At 40.1% G+C, this 16,799-nt stretch overlaps 2 protein-coding genes across 2 annotated transcripts; both read right to left on the bottom strand.

Moving 5' to 3' along the window:
• Positions 1-2,381: 2,381 nt before the first annotated feature.
• Positions 2,382-8,129, bottom strand: cipcb (CLOCK-interacting pacemaker b). The gene is made up of 4 exons (XM_034228781.1): positions 7,804-8,129; positions 7,027-7,180; positions 6,752-6,936; positions 2,382-5,405 (listed from the first exon to the last, which is right to left on the bottom strand). The coding sequence occupies exons 2-4, from the start codon at positions 7,133-7,135 to the stop codon at positions 4,488-4,490; spliced, it is 1,212 nt and encodes a 403-aa protein (XP_034084672.1). The 5' UTR covers positions 7,136-7,180; positions 7,804-8,129; the 3' UTR covers positions 2,382-4,487.
• A 791-nt stretch (positions 8,130-8,920) lies between these two features.
• LOC117554322 (vascular endothelial growth factor A-like) lies at positions 8,921-16,314 on the bottom strand. Its single transcript, XM_034228711.1, has 7 exons — positions 16,081-16,314; positions 13,559-13,589; positions 12,646-12,842; positions 12,194-12,270; positions 12,074-12,103; positions 11,932-11,997; positions 8,921-9,528 (listed from the first exon to the last, which is right to left on the bottom strand). Exons 1-7 carry the CDS (start codon positions 16,144-16,146, stop codon positions 9,492-9,494), a joined length of 504 nt encoding a protein of 167 aa, XP_034084602.1. The 5' UTR covers positions 16,147-16,314; the 3' UTR covers positions 8,921-9,491.
• Between the last annotated feature and the right edge of the window lie 485 nt (positions 16,315-16,799).

Below are 16,799 nucleotides of genomic sequence, written 5' to 3'. Positions count from 1 at the left end.
CATGAAACCGATGTTTTGGTAAATCCTCCATGTGAAAAAATCCTTTAAGTAATTAATCTACTGTATTTATATTTTTAGGATAGAAAAAAACAGTCTGCCTCATTCCATTAAAAGAACTCATATTCCACTGCAATTATTTTTGTTTAGTGTAAAAAAAGTAAAAAGTGGATGTTATGAAACATGTTCATGAAACAATCAAAATAATGTAATGCGAACGAATGGATGAAGGCCAACAGAGAATACAAAAACTATAAATCCAGTTTTATAAAATAACAAGTGTCGTAGTAAAGAAGCAAAAGATGAACACGACCACTGTTGATTTTCTATTTGTAGCAAAAACCATATTGACCTTTAATATTTCCATATTGTTTATTCCTCTGGCTGTGAACTTGTATTGGAACATTACGATCTTACAGTGGCGAGCCGTCAGGGCCCTCTAGGCCCTCACAGAGGGCCTAAGATATTCTACAAAATAATATTTGAAAACATTGGAAAAAAACGTTTTTTTTAAAATATTTTGTTGTTGTTACATTTTTCATTAGTTTTACCGAAATAACTTGATTTAATTGTATTTAAAATAATATTTCCAAAGAAATAAATCCTTCGAATCTGCCTGTTCAGTTTCTGTTGGAATGTGAAGGGTTAAATGCCGTCTCTGCGAGTTATGTGAAGACGGGAGAGCTTGTTGGTCCCTCTTTACATTCACAGAGGGCCAGCTATAGTACCTCAATGAGAGAGTAATGTCAAATGACAGTACAATTGACCAATCATATCTTCCCTCTAAATGGGCGGGCATTATTTTCGCGGACTTTATGACAAGTTCCGCCCGCTGTGAGGTCTATGCAAGTGGTGCAGTGACGCGTCCTAAAACCCGGAAGTAAGCTGCGCTCGGATTCCCTCGACAGAAAGCAATGGGATTTCTCCAGAGGATTTTGGAAAATAGCTGGAAATAAGGTCTGTGGAAAACGAACCTGTTAGATAAATGCACGTTTTGTTCAGCCGGATAATATCCACATGTCTACCCTACTTTTATTATTTTCGAATCATAAATCTAAACGATAGATTTATGATCGATAGATTTATAATTAGCATAAATTCGTTCATGATGGCTCACTTCAGTGATAGTGATGACATCGTTGCGAAATTATTAACAGAGTCATTTTCAAGATTGAGTTACAATGATAAACTGGAGTGGCAAAGGATCAGCTGCATGACCCCGCCATCAAGTGCTTCATCCAAAAGGACAGGAGGATGGACTTTGTGTTTAAGTGATTTGATCATCAAAGGTAGGCCTAAGTCATTTTCAATGTGGGCCGCCGTGCCGACTTAAGTCATTTGTAATTGTTACTTGGCTGTGGGTGCCCTGTCATGATAGGTGAATATAAATGGTGTTGTTTTGTGTGGTAGAGGGTCGCTGTCATTGATGCGTTTTGCACCCCGGGCCGCGGTTTTGATATTCCGCTGAAGTATACGCTGTGACGTAATATCTCTTCTTTTTTTTCTCGAGGGAAGGGGGGTCAGAGGGCCTAGGTATAAAAGTCACGGCTCGCCACTGCGATCTTATTTTAGCAGAGGGTATTCCCACCACTTTAAAAGACTTTTAGACTTTAAGAACGAAAATATAAACATTAATTCCCAAACTGTTTGTCTGAACGAGAGGGAATTTATCAACAACATATTTTGTAGAAGCAATAAATACTCTTAAAAGCTAAATAAAAGGTCCAGAAAACCTTTACAAGCGGGACATTTTGCTGCATGTTGAGACGCATGCGGTGAGCTATCTGGCTTTAAGTGCAACCATGTTAGAGGGGAGGTACTGAGCCAAGTCAGTCAACCACAAAGACATTGTACAATGTATCTGGTGCACTGCAGATAAGAAACCTCAGAGGATCTTAACACCAGGGAAACTTCAAATGATCAGCCAGGCACCTGAGTGCTAAGACACAGCATGGTGTGCCATTATGACATTAACCCTAAACACATCAAATCTGGTTTTCAATCCCAAACATAAAGTTAAATGTAGTGTTTTATTTTTAAATGACTCAACATAATCCTCTAGTCAAAATATAGTGATTCTATCAGATGTTGGCATAACTGCTGACTTCTGTCTGTTTTCAAAATAAGGGCTGATGAAGCTAATCAGTGCATTTCTTTAAATAAAAGTGGGGATATGCAATAAAACTGATATTTGTTGAAATAATTCCATATATTTTGTAATCAGAGGTGCAAATACACTTTTTCAACTTTAGTGTGTACTTATGTTCACAGGCGATAAGATTGCCAAAGTACAATATAAATAAGCCCTCCTTGAGAAGTCCCTCAGGAGCTTTTTTAAGTCAACTTAAACACAGTTTCACATCAAATATTATACAGACACAGAATGCACAAAAAAGTATTTAATACAGAGGAAACTGCTATTAAATTAAACATTTGACCATGTAATTGTTATGTATGTCTGTCATGTAGGAAAGTATGTATGCAGATTGTGTGCCTATGATGCCTCACAATGCAAATTAAGTGTTTTTACCATAGCTGCCATCAAATGCTTCAGAGCAGCTCTCAGTTTATTTTAGTGCAAATGCAAAGTTGACATACATTGGGTTTGGATATTAAGGCCATAACTTATTAACATACACAAACGTTCCTATTAGGCATCACAAAACTCCACAAATGTGCCTAATTTGGACAGTGAAATCCGTTGTCAAATATAAGTAGAAATCTGGATTCATGAGGCCAAAAGTTGAGCCAGCCTTCCACAAGAAACCTAAGCTGATGTCCGTCATAGACTCCATCATCATGTTGAGAATGCAAAACTATTATAAACCGTCAACAGGGCCTGCCAAATATGTCACATCAGGTTTCAAAATGCAGCAGTGGAGATAAAGAAATGTTAGGCACATGTTTACACTGACTGGCAGGAGGCCACGGACACATGTCATGTGACAGGAGAAGAGTTTCACAAGCCTGTCAGATTCAACGATTTGACATAACTGTAACTGCTGTAGGGGTGTCACGATAACAGACTTTTAGTAACCAATTCAATCCCAAATGTCTTGATGCCAAGGTAAGAAGGAAATACATTTAGAGTACTTCCACATACACTGCTTTTAAAAGTTGCTTTACTGTTTTTTAGTATCTATCTTATACTGCTTTAAACTATTGTATTTATTAACGTTATAATTCGATGAATATAGCTTGAGCACTCAATAATACAACTCAATAGAACCTCTGTTCAACAGCTGCTAACAGATAACTAAACTAGCTTTCTTCCTGCACATTTTGACACAGATTTGATGTTTTTTAACAATAAATATCAGGGGAAAGTATGGTGCATCCCCTTGATGTGTCAAACATGAGTCTATTGCATCCCAAATTCATTTTCCATGGACACCAGGGTAACGGAGCGCCATTAGTCTTGAGCCTTGACAGTACCTGCCGCTCTACTGTAGAAAAACAAGTTTCATCAAGTTTTCAGAATATTGGCCTTGACAGTTATCCCGACACCCCAAAACGGCTTCATTACATAAATACACACGTTGACAGTTAACTGGATGCACGTGAAGCAACATATCAGTAGAAAACGGCCTCGAGGACAAACATGAATGATGCAAAACTGTTGAAACAGACCAACCGAATACCATTTAATGAAATCAGACATGTGTTGTTAGAAAGAGCAGTATGCTGATATTTTAAAAATGTCGTTGAGAACACCATGTCATGCAACGTTACAGTTTACAGATCCAGTATTCAAATAAAGAGTTCAGATTCTGAGCCTGTATTGTGCTTTCGGGAATAAAAAAAATGGTTTGTATCCGTTCAACACGCCGTTTGCGTTCTCGTGTAAACAGCACCTTAGTCAGGCTCAGTATGGCAGAACAGGACGCTGTGGTTCTGGCCTTGTTTGACCCACACACCAAGCAACAGCAGGAGGATGGGCAGCACTTAAAGTGTGGCTGACCGTCCCCCACAGATTGAGTCCTTCACTGATTGCACTAATCAGCCTGTTCTGTGGTTGTTTGGATGATTTCACTTCGTTGAAACAGCGACAGAGGCAATTACAGGTGGCGCTCTGTGTGGCCTCGCAAATCTCTTTGAGTGTGGTTTTCTTTTTCCACAAGCTAAAAAGACCACTGTCTGACAGGGTGCAGCAAAACAAAAAGGTGCAGAACATATGTGTATGTTGGCTGTCAGCCTGCCACCAGCTACAGTCTTACGATGAGCCTGAGTGCAACTTTCCACAGAAAACGTGTGGCAGCGAAAACAGTTTTTTATCTGCACCGACTCTTTGAGGTCGGCTTGGTGTGTCAGGGCCCTAAGGCAGCCACAAGTAGGCCACAGCACACTTTCTGTGTGTGAGACAGTCTAGGGGTGGGGGGTGTAGTGTGGAGAACATTACGTTCGGTCCATCTGTCTCAATACACTCCCCCTCCACCGGCCTGTCTTTCCCCCCTCAGTCTAAACGCTTACCGCCCAGCGCTAGTCCAGGTCTAATCTGCCTTTAAGCTGGTCTGAGCAGCTCTGGTCTGAGCAGCTCTCTCCTTCTCTCCTTCCTCCACCGGAAGGCTGGCCTGCAGCTTCAAACAGATGCTGGTGTCGCCGCTGTACAGAGCCTGAAGGAACAGGTCCGTGTGCTCTTTTAGCCGGTCTAGGTCGCTCTGCGTGCGTCGGTTCTGCCTGTGGAGCTCCTTGGTGCGGAGTGCGATGTCCAGCAGGCCGGATTTGCTCAAGATGTTGTACGTGTTGCAGAAGCGCTTCCTCTTTGCATCAGCGTCACTGTGGTCACATTCTGCTGATGAGCTTTCCTCTTGGACAGCCCTGTCTGTATGAGTAACGGACAGGGAGGTGGAAAACTCGGCCTGGCTGACAGCTGATGAAGGCCTCTCCCTGGCAGGGCTGCTGCTGGCACTGGCCTCTGCTGTGGGGAGAGAGAGTCGTCTCTGGAGCAGAGGAGACGTGGTGCTCGGGGTAGAAGGAAGACTGGGAGTGGTCGAGGCAGAGTTACTGGCGCCACCACACAGGTTTCTCTGCTGCTTTTCTCTTTGACAGTGTTCCCGGTGGTTGGAGGTCAAACTGCTTCCCTTCTCTGAGCCAGAAGAAGAGGACGAGTGTGAAGAAGAGGACGACGAGAAGGAGTGAGAAGAAGAAGAGGTGTTGCTGGAAGATGAGGAAGCAGTTCCTCTCCCTGAGGAACTGGAGCTGTCGCCGGGATGTGGAGCTATCTTGGGGTAGGATTTCAGGATTGGAAGATACTTCTTGGGGCGTCTGTGTCTAGGGGGGGCCTCTTTGGGAGCAGGGGAAGTTTGACGAGAGACCACAGGCCGAAGGAAGACCACCTGAGGCTGCTGGACCACCTCCACTGTGGGACTAAACCCCCACTGCTTCATAGCAGGAGGACTTTCACCCGGCTGCAAAGATAAGAAAAATACAAAATAAAGATTAAGAGATTTAAAGAGGCCTTTGCCAAGTATAAATGCATTTATTTCCATCGTTTGAGACACAATAAAAACACATTTTAAAAAGGCTGCGGACAACATTCTTCACACAAAAAAAAACAACTGCATCTATTAATCATTTAGTTTTTAGATGCTAACATTCACCTCTTGCAAAGTCCACAAGGCAGAGACTTTTGCTTAAAATGTGACTGACTGTTGATTAACTGTCAGTCATAGTGTGCTCCTCTACCAGCACAGTTTTGTCGTAGCCGCTAAGCAACCCAATCAGTTGTTCTCAGATACTAAAGCCCCCTTTAGGGGATTGGCGTCTGAAGCGGATTTACTGACCACACATCCGACCTTCTCCTGACAGCACCTGTAGCAGGTCAATCTCTGGGCATCATTAGAGCAGGGACGGCAGAGAAGGTCTCTACACTTCACTGTCAAACCACAGATTAAGATTACATAACTGTGTGGTGTGAATGCTGGAGGCTGATCCGTCTTTGCTGTTTGAGATGTGTAATAGGAAGGTTACATAATAAGGGTACTTGGGAAAAGTGGGAATAGGATCAATTTGTATGTCAATTAAAATAGTGTATAATAGATGTGTAATATTAATATACCTTGAAAAGCTGATGCTGTATGCTTGCTTTGAAGGTTTGAAGGTTTGAATTGAGGATGTATCAATAAATAAAAGAGATGAAAGTGCATGGAAAAGCTGCAGAAGCGTCATGAATATCTGGAAAAGTTGAGTTTTCCCGTAATCGTCTTTCTGAGAATAAGGATCAAAACATCAACTGAGGTCGAAGCCAAGAAAAAGGTTGACCTGTTAAAAGTGTTCCTCGCTGATTGTTAACAGGACAAATGTTTAGTTCCACTTTCTTACTCTTAAAAACAGTTTGGGGCTTTTATTTTCAAAGAAAAGTCTTATCATGAGCTTCCCTCCTACATATTTAAACAAAAGCCTAAAATATACAGTAGTGAAATGACGGAGATGTGCCATTCAAAGATAAGGGTTAATGTGGACTAGAATTTAAAAAAAGGTCTAAGTGAGCTACCACTTTAAGCGTCTCAGGACAAGATCTGCTATAAACATATCCTGTTGCTCAGCAATAAGACTATGTGAATGGTCCGCCTGTTCTTGCCGACACATTCATGACAGCTGTGACTGTGAGTTCAACATGGTTGCAATTCCTCTGACCATTACTTTCCTGTGACCTGCTCCTATCACTGCCTTCCAGGAAACAGATCATTCATCCGCCCATTAATATCAAAGCTCAAGTTGAGGTTATAGAGTTTGCCGTGTGGCAGCAGTGTACCTGCTTGAGGAGGACGTTGTTCACGATGATCATGGGAGAGAGGCTAGAGTAGGAGCCTCCCACTGCAGCCAGCTGAGAGGAATGGGACCCCGAGCCAGAAGTCTGCAGTCCATTCTGTACAACAGGAATGGGGGACTTCTCGGAGTCTGTGGTGTCCATTGTGCTCATGTGCTCCGAGCTTGCATCTATAGACCAGGGAGACATTACCATAGGGTTTAATTAAGTGATACATTATAATCTAAGCGCATATAACTGAGGTCAGAGCAGAGACGTACCTGAGAATCCGGAGTCTCTCTCTGACTCAGCCCCGGAGGATCCAGACTTTGTCATGCGTGGTCTGTTTGCTGCCCTGGAGTGACTCTCCGACTTCCTCTTGGTGCTCATCTCCTTTCCCGATGATGTCCTTGGCTTGAAAGGCTGCAACAGCAACTACATAAGCACATCACATGAAGTTGTTTACATAAAAATCAATGCAGCATATCTACAATCCTAATATGCTGGGTATTTTAATATTGTGATCATAACAAACGCCTCTTCCTGCTGGCTGTTTGGACCGGACGTCACACTGTCTTATCTTCCTGGAAAGCTCCAGTGGAGTTTACTGAACAATAAAAACATAGGCTACTCTGTTACCGTGTGACAAGCATTTATATGAGCCTCCCCTTGTTTATGGTATTGCCAACGAAACTGAATGAAAACACCAAACGCCATTGCTGTCCAAGTTAGCTAAACATATATGGGTGAAGGTATCGCTACATGTTGTTAGTATTGAGTTATTAACAATAAAGGAAGTCTTAAAGATAAGTGGGCTACACAAGTTAATTTTGCATAACATGGTAAGGTGATGCTAATTAATTCCAGTATAACATGTGATACATGACAGCCTAACTTAGCAAGCTAGCTAAACGCAACAACCAGAATGCAATACACAATAAAAGTTAGCACTCTGGCTAGCTACGTTAAGCGCTAATGCAAAGCTAACTCGACACGAAGTGCACAGTGGGTATACAAACACCACACAACGTTTAAGAAGCACAAAGGAATGTGCGTACTTTGTCCTCGGCGCCGTTGTTCCTGCTGTGTCTCGGTTTCCTCTCCTCGGTGTGCTCGTTCAACACCAATATAACTCTGTGTTCCACGGTACACTGCACGAGCCGCCCTGCCTGTCCGCTGGGTCACATGCTGCGAGCACGGTCGGTGACAACAGCCGTCAACCGTTGCAGTTGAATTGTCCTTTGTGAGCTTCAAATCGGAACTCACGACGACACCGACCAACCGTGGGCTTTCACACATCTACCTGCTATTGTTCCTAAATGGTGACATTTACAAAGCACAAAGTATTCGCAAAGATGCTCTATCGGGTTTTGCCATATTTGGTAGTTACGGGCGTGGTATGTTTGGAGTATTGTGGACGTCACAAGATTCCCGCCCACCTAGGGATTTCCAGGCCTCTGATTGGCCAACGCAGCAAGCGGCAAGAAAACGTGACCACTACCAAATATTTGGCAAGTTAAGGGCATTGTGTTCGCTTTGCAGTGTTTGAAGGTGTACAGTACAGGGCATGCATCTCAAATGTAGCTTACTGTTGGGAAATGTACTAGTGACGTGAGTAATATACTGGTGTAAGAGCCTGGTTGACCCACAGCTAACTTAAGCAGGGCAGGACTTCACTGCAGCATGTTTGAAGACGTGAACAAGATGTAAACCCCTCTGAACAAAAACATCTCACGTGCATGCTGCTCTTGACTACATTGCTTGCAATAACAACAATGTAGTGTGAGGTGGCATGGTTTCAAATGGCAGTAGGAAAATATTCCGAGGGAGACAAGACAACCTCAAGTGCTTCTGCTAAACAATCTAAATAGGTCCTGTGATTAATACTCAAAGGTTAAACCCTCCTGTGATTGCTTGACTTCACAAAGCTGCATGGCAACCCTGATCATCCTATAGTGTAAAATACAAAATGAGGAAACTCAAGTGCCACCAATCCACTACTCTATCATCTCACATGTTTTTGAAGGGCTGTAAATGTAATACACATCCATGGATAACAGTAACCCCTTGTGCTTGGTTAATAATGCGCCTTCGACCAAGAAAGAGCTCTCAGTGTCCTCACCTGTTACACATCGCAATGGTTTCCAATGAAAATATAGATAACACAGAGGCTCATTGTTTTTTGAGTGTATTTTATTCACTTATATTCACAATATGTCCCACAACACTTTACAGAAAGTCACATACACAATGTATTTGTATTCAGTTATAATTAAAGCAGGAGTCATTCTTCAAAAAAGCACAAAATAGGTAATGAAAGAAGATTTTCTATTTCTGTCAATGTTGCTATTGATCTAAGTGTTAATCAGTAGGTCTTGATGGAGGCTTACATATTTCCCCTGATAAGCGTACACCATTACACACATTATCTCTGTTCTAAATCTGTTGTATCCTATGTCTATTGTTTAAAACCTCACTCAAAGCAACTCGATTAAAATGTCCTGTTAAAATATTGATTTTGATCTGTTAAAAACAGCAGTAAGAGCGAAAGGAGTTTTGCAGATATGGTCGTTTGCTTTGATTATTAATCAAAAAAGAAAAAAATGTAATGGAAAGGATGCAGAGCCTTGATGAATGGACCATAACAGGAAATCTTTCTAGACAGAAGGTGAATAGTCAGAGATGACTCATTCATTGATGATCTGCTATTTGAAACTCCTCCAAAAACGATGCACAGGCATTTGGTTTAGTGAAGATTTATCTTGTTTTGAGGGAACTCGCACCTGAAAAGACAAGTTAACCAACACAATTAGTTCAATAGTAAAATACAACACTGTCTATAAAATACATCTGTGTCCTCTTAAACCAACATAGTTAGACTTCACCAAATGCCGTCAACACTTCCAACCAAGCAAACAGCAGATCATTTGGTGTTATTTAGCAACATCCTTTGTGAGCTACTGCAATTGAGCCTTTATCAGCAGAATTCTAAATAGAGACCAATACGGAAGGATTGCTTATTAAATATTAACAGGATTTGTCCTTATTGTGAAAGTGTGAACAGAGGAAATGGATCTTATGTATCATTCAACCAGATCTAAACGTTTGAATACATGTTTCATTTTTTATTTCTCTTACTATAACATTCCTCAGCAGAAGCCATACAAAAGAAAAACATTTTGGTTTCCATGAAATAATCAGTATAGGAAAAACTTTACTAATCCCTAGAGGGAGAATGGATTGTGTAACTGCGTTCTAATAATACTTCCCTTTTGAATCAGAGATGTATACTTGAATCTGGGCTGAGACACCATTTCCAAAGTCATGTCCTTTAATATGCTGTCTTTTTTTTAATCTGTATACAGATGTTTTTGGATGAAATATCTTCATTGAGAGAAAGTCAAATCAATCTTTAACTGACACATACGCTTCCTGAAAGTTCACAACTACTTCCAAATTGTAAATGGAATCAGGTTAGGAGACAAGCCCATGTACTTTGGCTCAGCCCCCACTGTTTTGACACATGAAACTTGATTTGTACACTTACATGGATGGATTACAGAACACTTCTAGGGCACATTCCCGGGGCCAATGGGTGCATAGAGCATCTGTTTAAAGTCCCATTTCACAGTGGAGTGAAAAGGCAAAATGTTCTGCTGGACCACCAAAGTAAAATCCTTAACCTTTAAATGTATTACAGGAATTAAGCCGTTAAGCAAGACCTAAAGGCACTGTTTATTTCCTCAGGTTTACATACAGTTCAGTTTAAGTTCAGTACTGGTATCATACAATTGAAATACCCTGCAACACATTAAAAACTTTGCAAGTGTGTGTGAGATTCGACACTCAAGATTGGGTGGAGGGGGTTATGATATAAACTAAGCTATGGTTTAAAAAAGGAACCACAGCCAAGTAACATCATACTGTGTGGTGAGGAAAAACATGGCCACAAAGATTCTAACACGGTTGATAAAACATTTATAGTAGGAAAAAATGCAAAACATGATCTTACCAAACAACAACTTCAAGTCAAATATTTAGCTTTAAGGGAGGCTGATTCAGAGGGTGGATCTAATTCAAACTGCAGGATTATATATCCCCTCCCTCTCCTTACCGAGGAGATGGGTGACCTAGTTTTCACTACATCGAGCACCTACTTCAAAACATCCGTTGTAAACTTTGTGTTCTTCTACGACCTTGCAACAAGTGCAAATGAGCCTCTTCACAGAGTGCTTAAAGGACAGGTTTATGTTTTCAAGTCTGTCTTTAAAGTTTAACCACATGCACAAAGGTAAGTCAAGAGCTTATTGATTCATCAGACAATATCTCTAGTCTAGACAAAATAAATCTACCACGGCATCTAGAATTGCACTTATTTAAAGTATTTCTACTTTTGAGAGAAAGCAAAAATGCTTCGAAATTGATTTTCACCTCGTGGTGGGTCCTGGATCCCACAATGACTATATCAACTTAATAGCATCTTTCAAGAGGCCCTAGGAGTGTGCACCTTCACAGCACCACTATATAATGCTCTACAAACCTGGCCACAGCTTTAAAAGCCTTCTTTATGGCAATGCCTTCATTTACACTAAAGGGTAGCGAGAGAGATTACCTGTGACATACGTTGCCCCTTTGACCTACAAATACCAAACTCAAATCAGATAAACACCTTAGATCAGACTTTCCAATGTTGGTCTTATATACTGTAGGTCTTGCGTCGGCTTAAAATGTAACCTGAATTCAACAAAAAAAATACCTTTACCCTTCACTAACCCCCTAATTTGTTTTCTTGTATGTGAATTCTGTGATTTTCAGACTAACCCTTTACACTGGCAGCCCCTGGTTTGAACTAACAGCTACTTCAGATTATCATTTATCATCATAAACGAGCGGTGGATTACAGGCCTGCCAACGAGAAGACTAACACAGCAGATAATACACTGTGACATTGTTTAATCTGTCCTTGGAAGTCTGACAGTGAGGGGGAAACAGTGATAAATGTAACCGTAAATGTCCAAACATTGTGAAACAGTGTGGGTTTGTGTGTGTGTGTGTGTGTGTTTGTGTGTGTGTGTGTGTGTGTGTGTGTGTGTGTGTGTGTGTGTGTGTGTGTGTGTGTGTGTGTGTGTGTGTGTGTGTGTGTGTGTGTGTGTGTGTGTGTCACAGGAGGACAATCCATCTCTTACTTGCCACAGCCGTTTGCTGTCTTCTTGTGTTTCCTCCTACGGGGTCTGTTCTTGATAGACTCACTGCTGTGGAGGCAGAGCAGAGAGCAGTGAAGATATTGACGTGTTCAAGTCTGATAGATACAAATTCCCAGCTACTGACCTTTTATTATTCAGAAGCTTCTGACGGGCTCTAAAACAGAAGGGAGAACACACAACAAATGGCAGTTAGCTGTAGTATAAAAATATGAATTTGCATTCGGTGCTTACTGGAAATAATTACCTGCATTCACATCTCTGATGCTCCACAAAGGTGAGTTCCACATGGTGCATAGATATCATGGGATGAATCCTCATCACCTGAGAGATAAAGCAAGGGAAAACGGAATATAGGGCTGTTGGAGCTATTCACTGTGTTGAATTATTTAATATTTAAACTTTATTTTTCGTTTTTATCTCTGGTTTCAGACAGAGGGTGAAAAGAGGTGCTGCAGCACAGACAGTATGAGACAAATAAAGACCTCTTGAACATTAAAGCATGTAAACAGGTCACAGTGGATCAAAACACACATGAAACCTGGAAATCAACATAATAGGACATAATAATATGTTATAATAATAATAGGACTTCAAGGACAAATCAACACTAGAAGGGCCATTCATTTCACATCCACATAAAGTGCATTTTCAATCCCTCTCTTCAGGTATTTCTGGTATTTCTGAGAGACAGTACACCTGCAGTGTGATGTTGCTTTCAAGTGTAGCCTGGCACTCCATGTTCTCGTCCCCACAGCAACCAGAGCAGCGCCAAAGTGGGACACAGGCCGGCATGTAGATGTACTCCACCTCTCTAGGGTACTCCTGCTCCACGTCCACCAACTGCTCCATGGGCCGACACATGCTCCTCACCCACACCTCCTGGAACCCCATCACTGCAGGACAGGTTTAACCTTTGATTATTTGGTAGAGTTTGAAAAACCTCTTCAGTGTGACCAGTAATCAATTACATTTATTCAAGTTCTGTACCTAAGTATCATTTTGAGGTATACCTGAGTATTTCCAGTTTATGCTACTTTGTACTTTTAGTCACATTTGAAATAAATATTGTTTGTTCTTATTCGGATACAAGTATTTACAAAAGTAAATACTTGTCTTTAGCATCCTTTTTTAATGCTAAATTGTTTCTTAATAATACTTATTTTTTATTATCCTTATATATTTCTTTTTTTTTATCTACTTTGCTCCTTCTTTTTTTTTAGATTGTTTATGTTCGCACCACCAGATACCAAAGCAAATTCCTTGTATGTGTAAACGTACCTGGCAATAAACTTGATTCTGATTCATCTCAAAGCTTTAGAAATGATGAGCAACTTATAAATAAATGTGTTATCATATAATAAGCACATTTACCAGCTGCTATGAACAAATTAATGTGTCAATCCGGTAATTTTATATGATTCTGAGTGGGAGTACTCAGAAGGGGTACTTTTATTTTTGGTATTTTAAGTATATTTTGATGGCAAATGTTTTGTCTTTCTATAAGAAAGATTCTGTGTGCAGGAATTTCACTTCTAACAAAGTATTTTTACAATTGCTATTTTTAAGTAAAAGATCTGAGTACTTCTCCAATAAGTGGGATAGGCCTTACCTCTGTGACCCCCTTCTGGAGGGTGGGAAATCTGCAAAAATGATTAAATAAACGTAAAAATCAAACATACATTTCTTTTTTGGTAAAGGCTGTTACATTAATATCAAACATTTTGGTACAAAGAAAATCTGCAAATTAGTATAAAAGATAAATGAGGATGTTATAAATCGGTTGATCAGCGGTCGGCCAGTGTGTAGTTGCAGAGCGCCCTCTAATGGCAGAGTAAAGAAGTGCACACACAACCCATCCAGTGAAAACAATGAGCAGCATGGTTTACCACTGTGTCACTGTTTAAGCAGTAAACTGAGCCAGCAATCAAACTTGATTTCTCAATTAATCCCAGAAGTGTTATTATCACAAGAAGCGGAAACCACAGAAGAATAACAGAGAAGAATAGCTTCAGCCTTTTCTCATGGGAGATGTTCACACAATAAACAGTTTAAACAAAGGCAGTACTGTCAAGTATCATGACACAGCATGGATATCTTGAAGTTCTCACCACCCAGCCTCCACACTGTCCTGGTTTCTGAAGGCCAAATGAAGCAGTAAAAACACGTTGATCTTGGCTCTATACCTTCTTTTCAATATCAACAATCTCTTTCTGACTCCTCACCCCTGTCTCCTGCTTTCCTCTCACATTGTTAACACTGATGGGAAAACCATCTCCTAAATGTCACACACAGGGAGTTCTTTGTAGGTTCGTAGAAAACAGTAGGTTTTATTGTGGGATATTTATGTTAGCTCAAAGTTATTTTGTACTTGGGCCAAAGAGTCTGTACTCCTTCACCCAACAATAGTTGCATTACAACAGAATAATAAGCATGGATGTGCATGCATTTATTACATAACCTAAACACTGAAATTGGTGTTCTTGTTTCCCCCCTCTAATTGTGTGAATTACACAATGCTAATGTTGTCATTTACTTGATGTGGTGCTGATTTGTTTAAATTGCATTTGGAAATGACATGTTATCAATATCTTACATTTTAGATGCTTTGTTTAGTTTCTGGAGGCAAAACGATTTTTTGTTTTAAACTGACATGCATGCCCTAAATTTAGGCCATTTGTTTTGAATTACAAAAGGTGGATCCATGTTTTTTACATTAACCAGGTGCATTTGAACCGTTGCTTCAAACACCAAAACGTTCTGGATGGATGAGATTTAGTTTTTAATAATAAATTGTGAAACATATTTATTATTAAAAACGATATTTCATCCAAAAGCTCCTACACCTACTACTCATCTCGCATCAGTAAACTATGTGAGAAGCTTTCTGGATTGCACTGGGCATGAAAATCATTTTCTGTCAGCTTGCTACTCAATACAAGTCTCATTTATAATCTCCTCACATGAACTGCAGCACATATTGCTCATCCAGTCGGTGCATGGGGTCAGATGTTGTTATACCAAGAGGGAGCACTAGTGCAGAACCAGAGAAGTGGAGAATTACATCTCATCACCAGCAGAACCTGAGGCTACAGAGTCTCCTATAACCACCACTGCTGCTGATACAGTGTGTAGCTCACCTCTCTATCTCACCCTGCTCCATTCAGGAGCTGCATCTTATACTGGTGTTGAGTCATAGACTGACACTGGACTCATCAGCCGCTCAAACTGTGCAAATCAGCATTAATATCTGTATACACCACTGCATATATTGTAATATATGCATTTTAAAATATGTATTGTTCTTATATTGTACATGCACGTTTCGCGCAATAAACCGTATTTTATTTTATCTTAATTTACATTATTTTATTTCATATTCTGTTCTTTTACATATCATATTCTATTTACATGTATATAGACATTACATATAGACATAGACACTATGTGCTGGATTGTTGGAGGAGCTCAGGTCATAAGATTTTCATTGCAATTTCTACAGTGTAGCCGTGCATATGACAATAAAAACCTTTGAATCTTTATTGTAAATATTTTGTATATCATTTTATTTCAATTAATCTATTATTGCACATTTTTACCATAACTTTTTACAGTCATAAACAGAATTATTTGTATTCTATTTCATTTTTTATTCCACATTTTGATTTAAATTATGTTTATTATTTATTTATTTTATTTACAGAGCAACTGTGATGAAACCCTTAGATAAATAAAGTATTGTGATTATCTGGGCACTGTAATTTAAACATAGCAAATCTCAAAATCCTCAATGTAGATATTATCTTCCTGGTGGGGCACACAGCCAGTCAAATATACAGATAGTGCGTAAAAAACAAGTGTTGAACAGATGTGACCTCTCACAGTGGAAAAAACTCTGTTAGCTTCACTGTTTAAGCAGGTGAGGTGCTAATAGGAAATCCTAGTGTTCTCCTAAAAAAGAAAACCGTAACTTCTGCTTTAGCATGCATAATATTACGGAATAAATAAATAAAAACTTTTATAATAAATAAATGAAAATATTTAACTAAATAGCCTATGCGTTTTAAAAACATCTGCTTGCAGTTTCCGGTGGCTAGCTAACATGACAGAATGTTTTGTTTTTGTTTGACCTACCTGCGCACGTGCCAGTTGGAGCAAAATAACCGATAAAAGGTGCGAGACTCCGAGAAAACTTTGCATAATTTCAAGACAAGTTGCCTCCTCTCGTCTTCAGTCGCTCACAAAGAACTTTAAAATGGGTGAAAAGAAGCGGCTGCGGTTCTTCGTCAAACCCTTAAATAAATACAGCTGATTATCAATAGGAAATAGAAGCTCTCTCTTGCGCTCTGTCTCCCTTCCCTTTCTCCCTCTGTACCTCTCTCACTTTCTCTCTGACACACACACACACACACACACACACACACACACACACACACACACACACACACACACACACACACACACACACACACACACACACACACACACACACACACACACACACACAATAATTATATATCATCATATTAAGCAATTCACCAGCCAAAACATAAACAATAAGCAAAACATATAAACTATTTATGATCAGACTTTAGCTACGTTTACTTAATAGCAAACCATGCTAATGTGTTGTAGGATTTCACAGACACCCATTAGTTTATTCTAATGCTAGCCTATCCTCCTGGGACCCAGCCCATTGAAAATGTCCACTGTAATGGACATTTTGTTAACATGCATCTCCTTTTACTCTTTTGAGCTACTCTATCAATTCCTGATGTACTGTACAGAGGACATCCTGGTCTTTCCAGTGATACGTCATTGGTTAAAATTGCATGCTGGGAAGTTCCTCTTTC

The sequence above is a fragment of the Gymnodraco acuticeps genome, unplaced genomic scaffold (assembly GCF_902827175.1).
Source record: "Gymnodraco acuticeps unplaced genomic scaffold, fGymAcu1.1, whole genome shotgun sequence".
Lineage (NCBI taxonomy): Eukaryota > Metazoa > Chordata > Actinopteri > Perciformes > Bathydraconidae > Gymnodraco > Gymnodraco acuticeps.
This window is presented reverse-complemented; position numbering and strand designations above follow the sequence as displayed.

Coding starts and splice junctions, on each gene's coding strand:
- cipcb (XM_034228781.1), bottom strand. CDS start 7,135: ATGAGCACCAAGAGGAAGTCGGAGAGTCACTCCAGGGCAGCAAACAGA. Junction 6,937..7,026: donor GAGAGACTCCGGATTCTCAG/GTACGTCTCTGC, acceptor CCTGGTCTATAG/ATGCAAGCTCGGAGCACATG. Junction 5,406..6,751: donor ACAACGTCCTCCTCAAGCAG/GTACACTGCTGC, acceptor TTATCTTTGCAG/CCGGGTGAAAGTCCTCCTGC.
- LOC117554322 (XM_034228711.1), bottom strand. CDS start 16,146: ATGCAAAGTTTTCTCGGAGTCTCGCACCTTTTATCGGTTATTTTGCTC. Junction 13,590..16,080: donor TCCAACTGGCACGTGCGCAG/GTAGGTCAAACA, acceptor TCATTTTTGCAG/ATTTCCCACCCTCCAGAAGG. Junction 9,529..11,931: donor ACAGCAAACGGCTGTGGCAA/GTAAGAGATGGA, acceptor TTGTCTTTTCAG/GTGCGAGTTCCCTCAAAACA.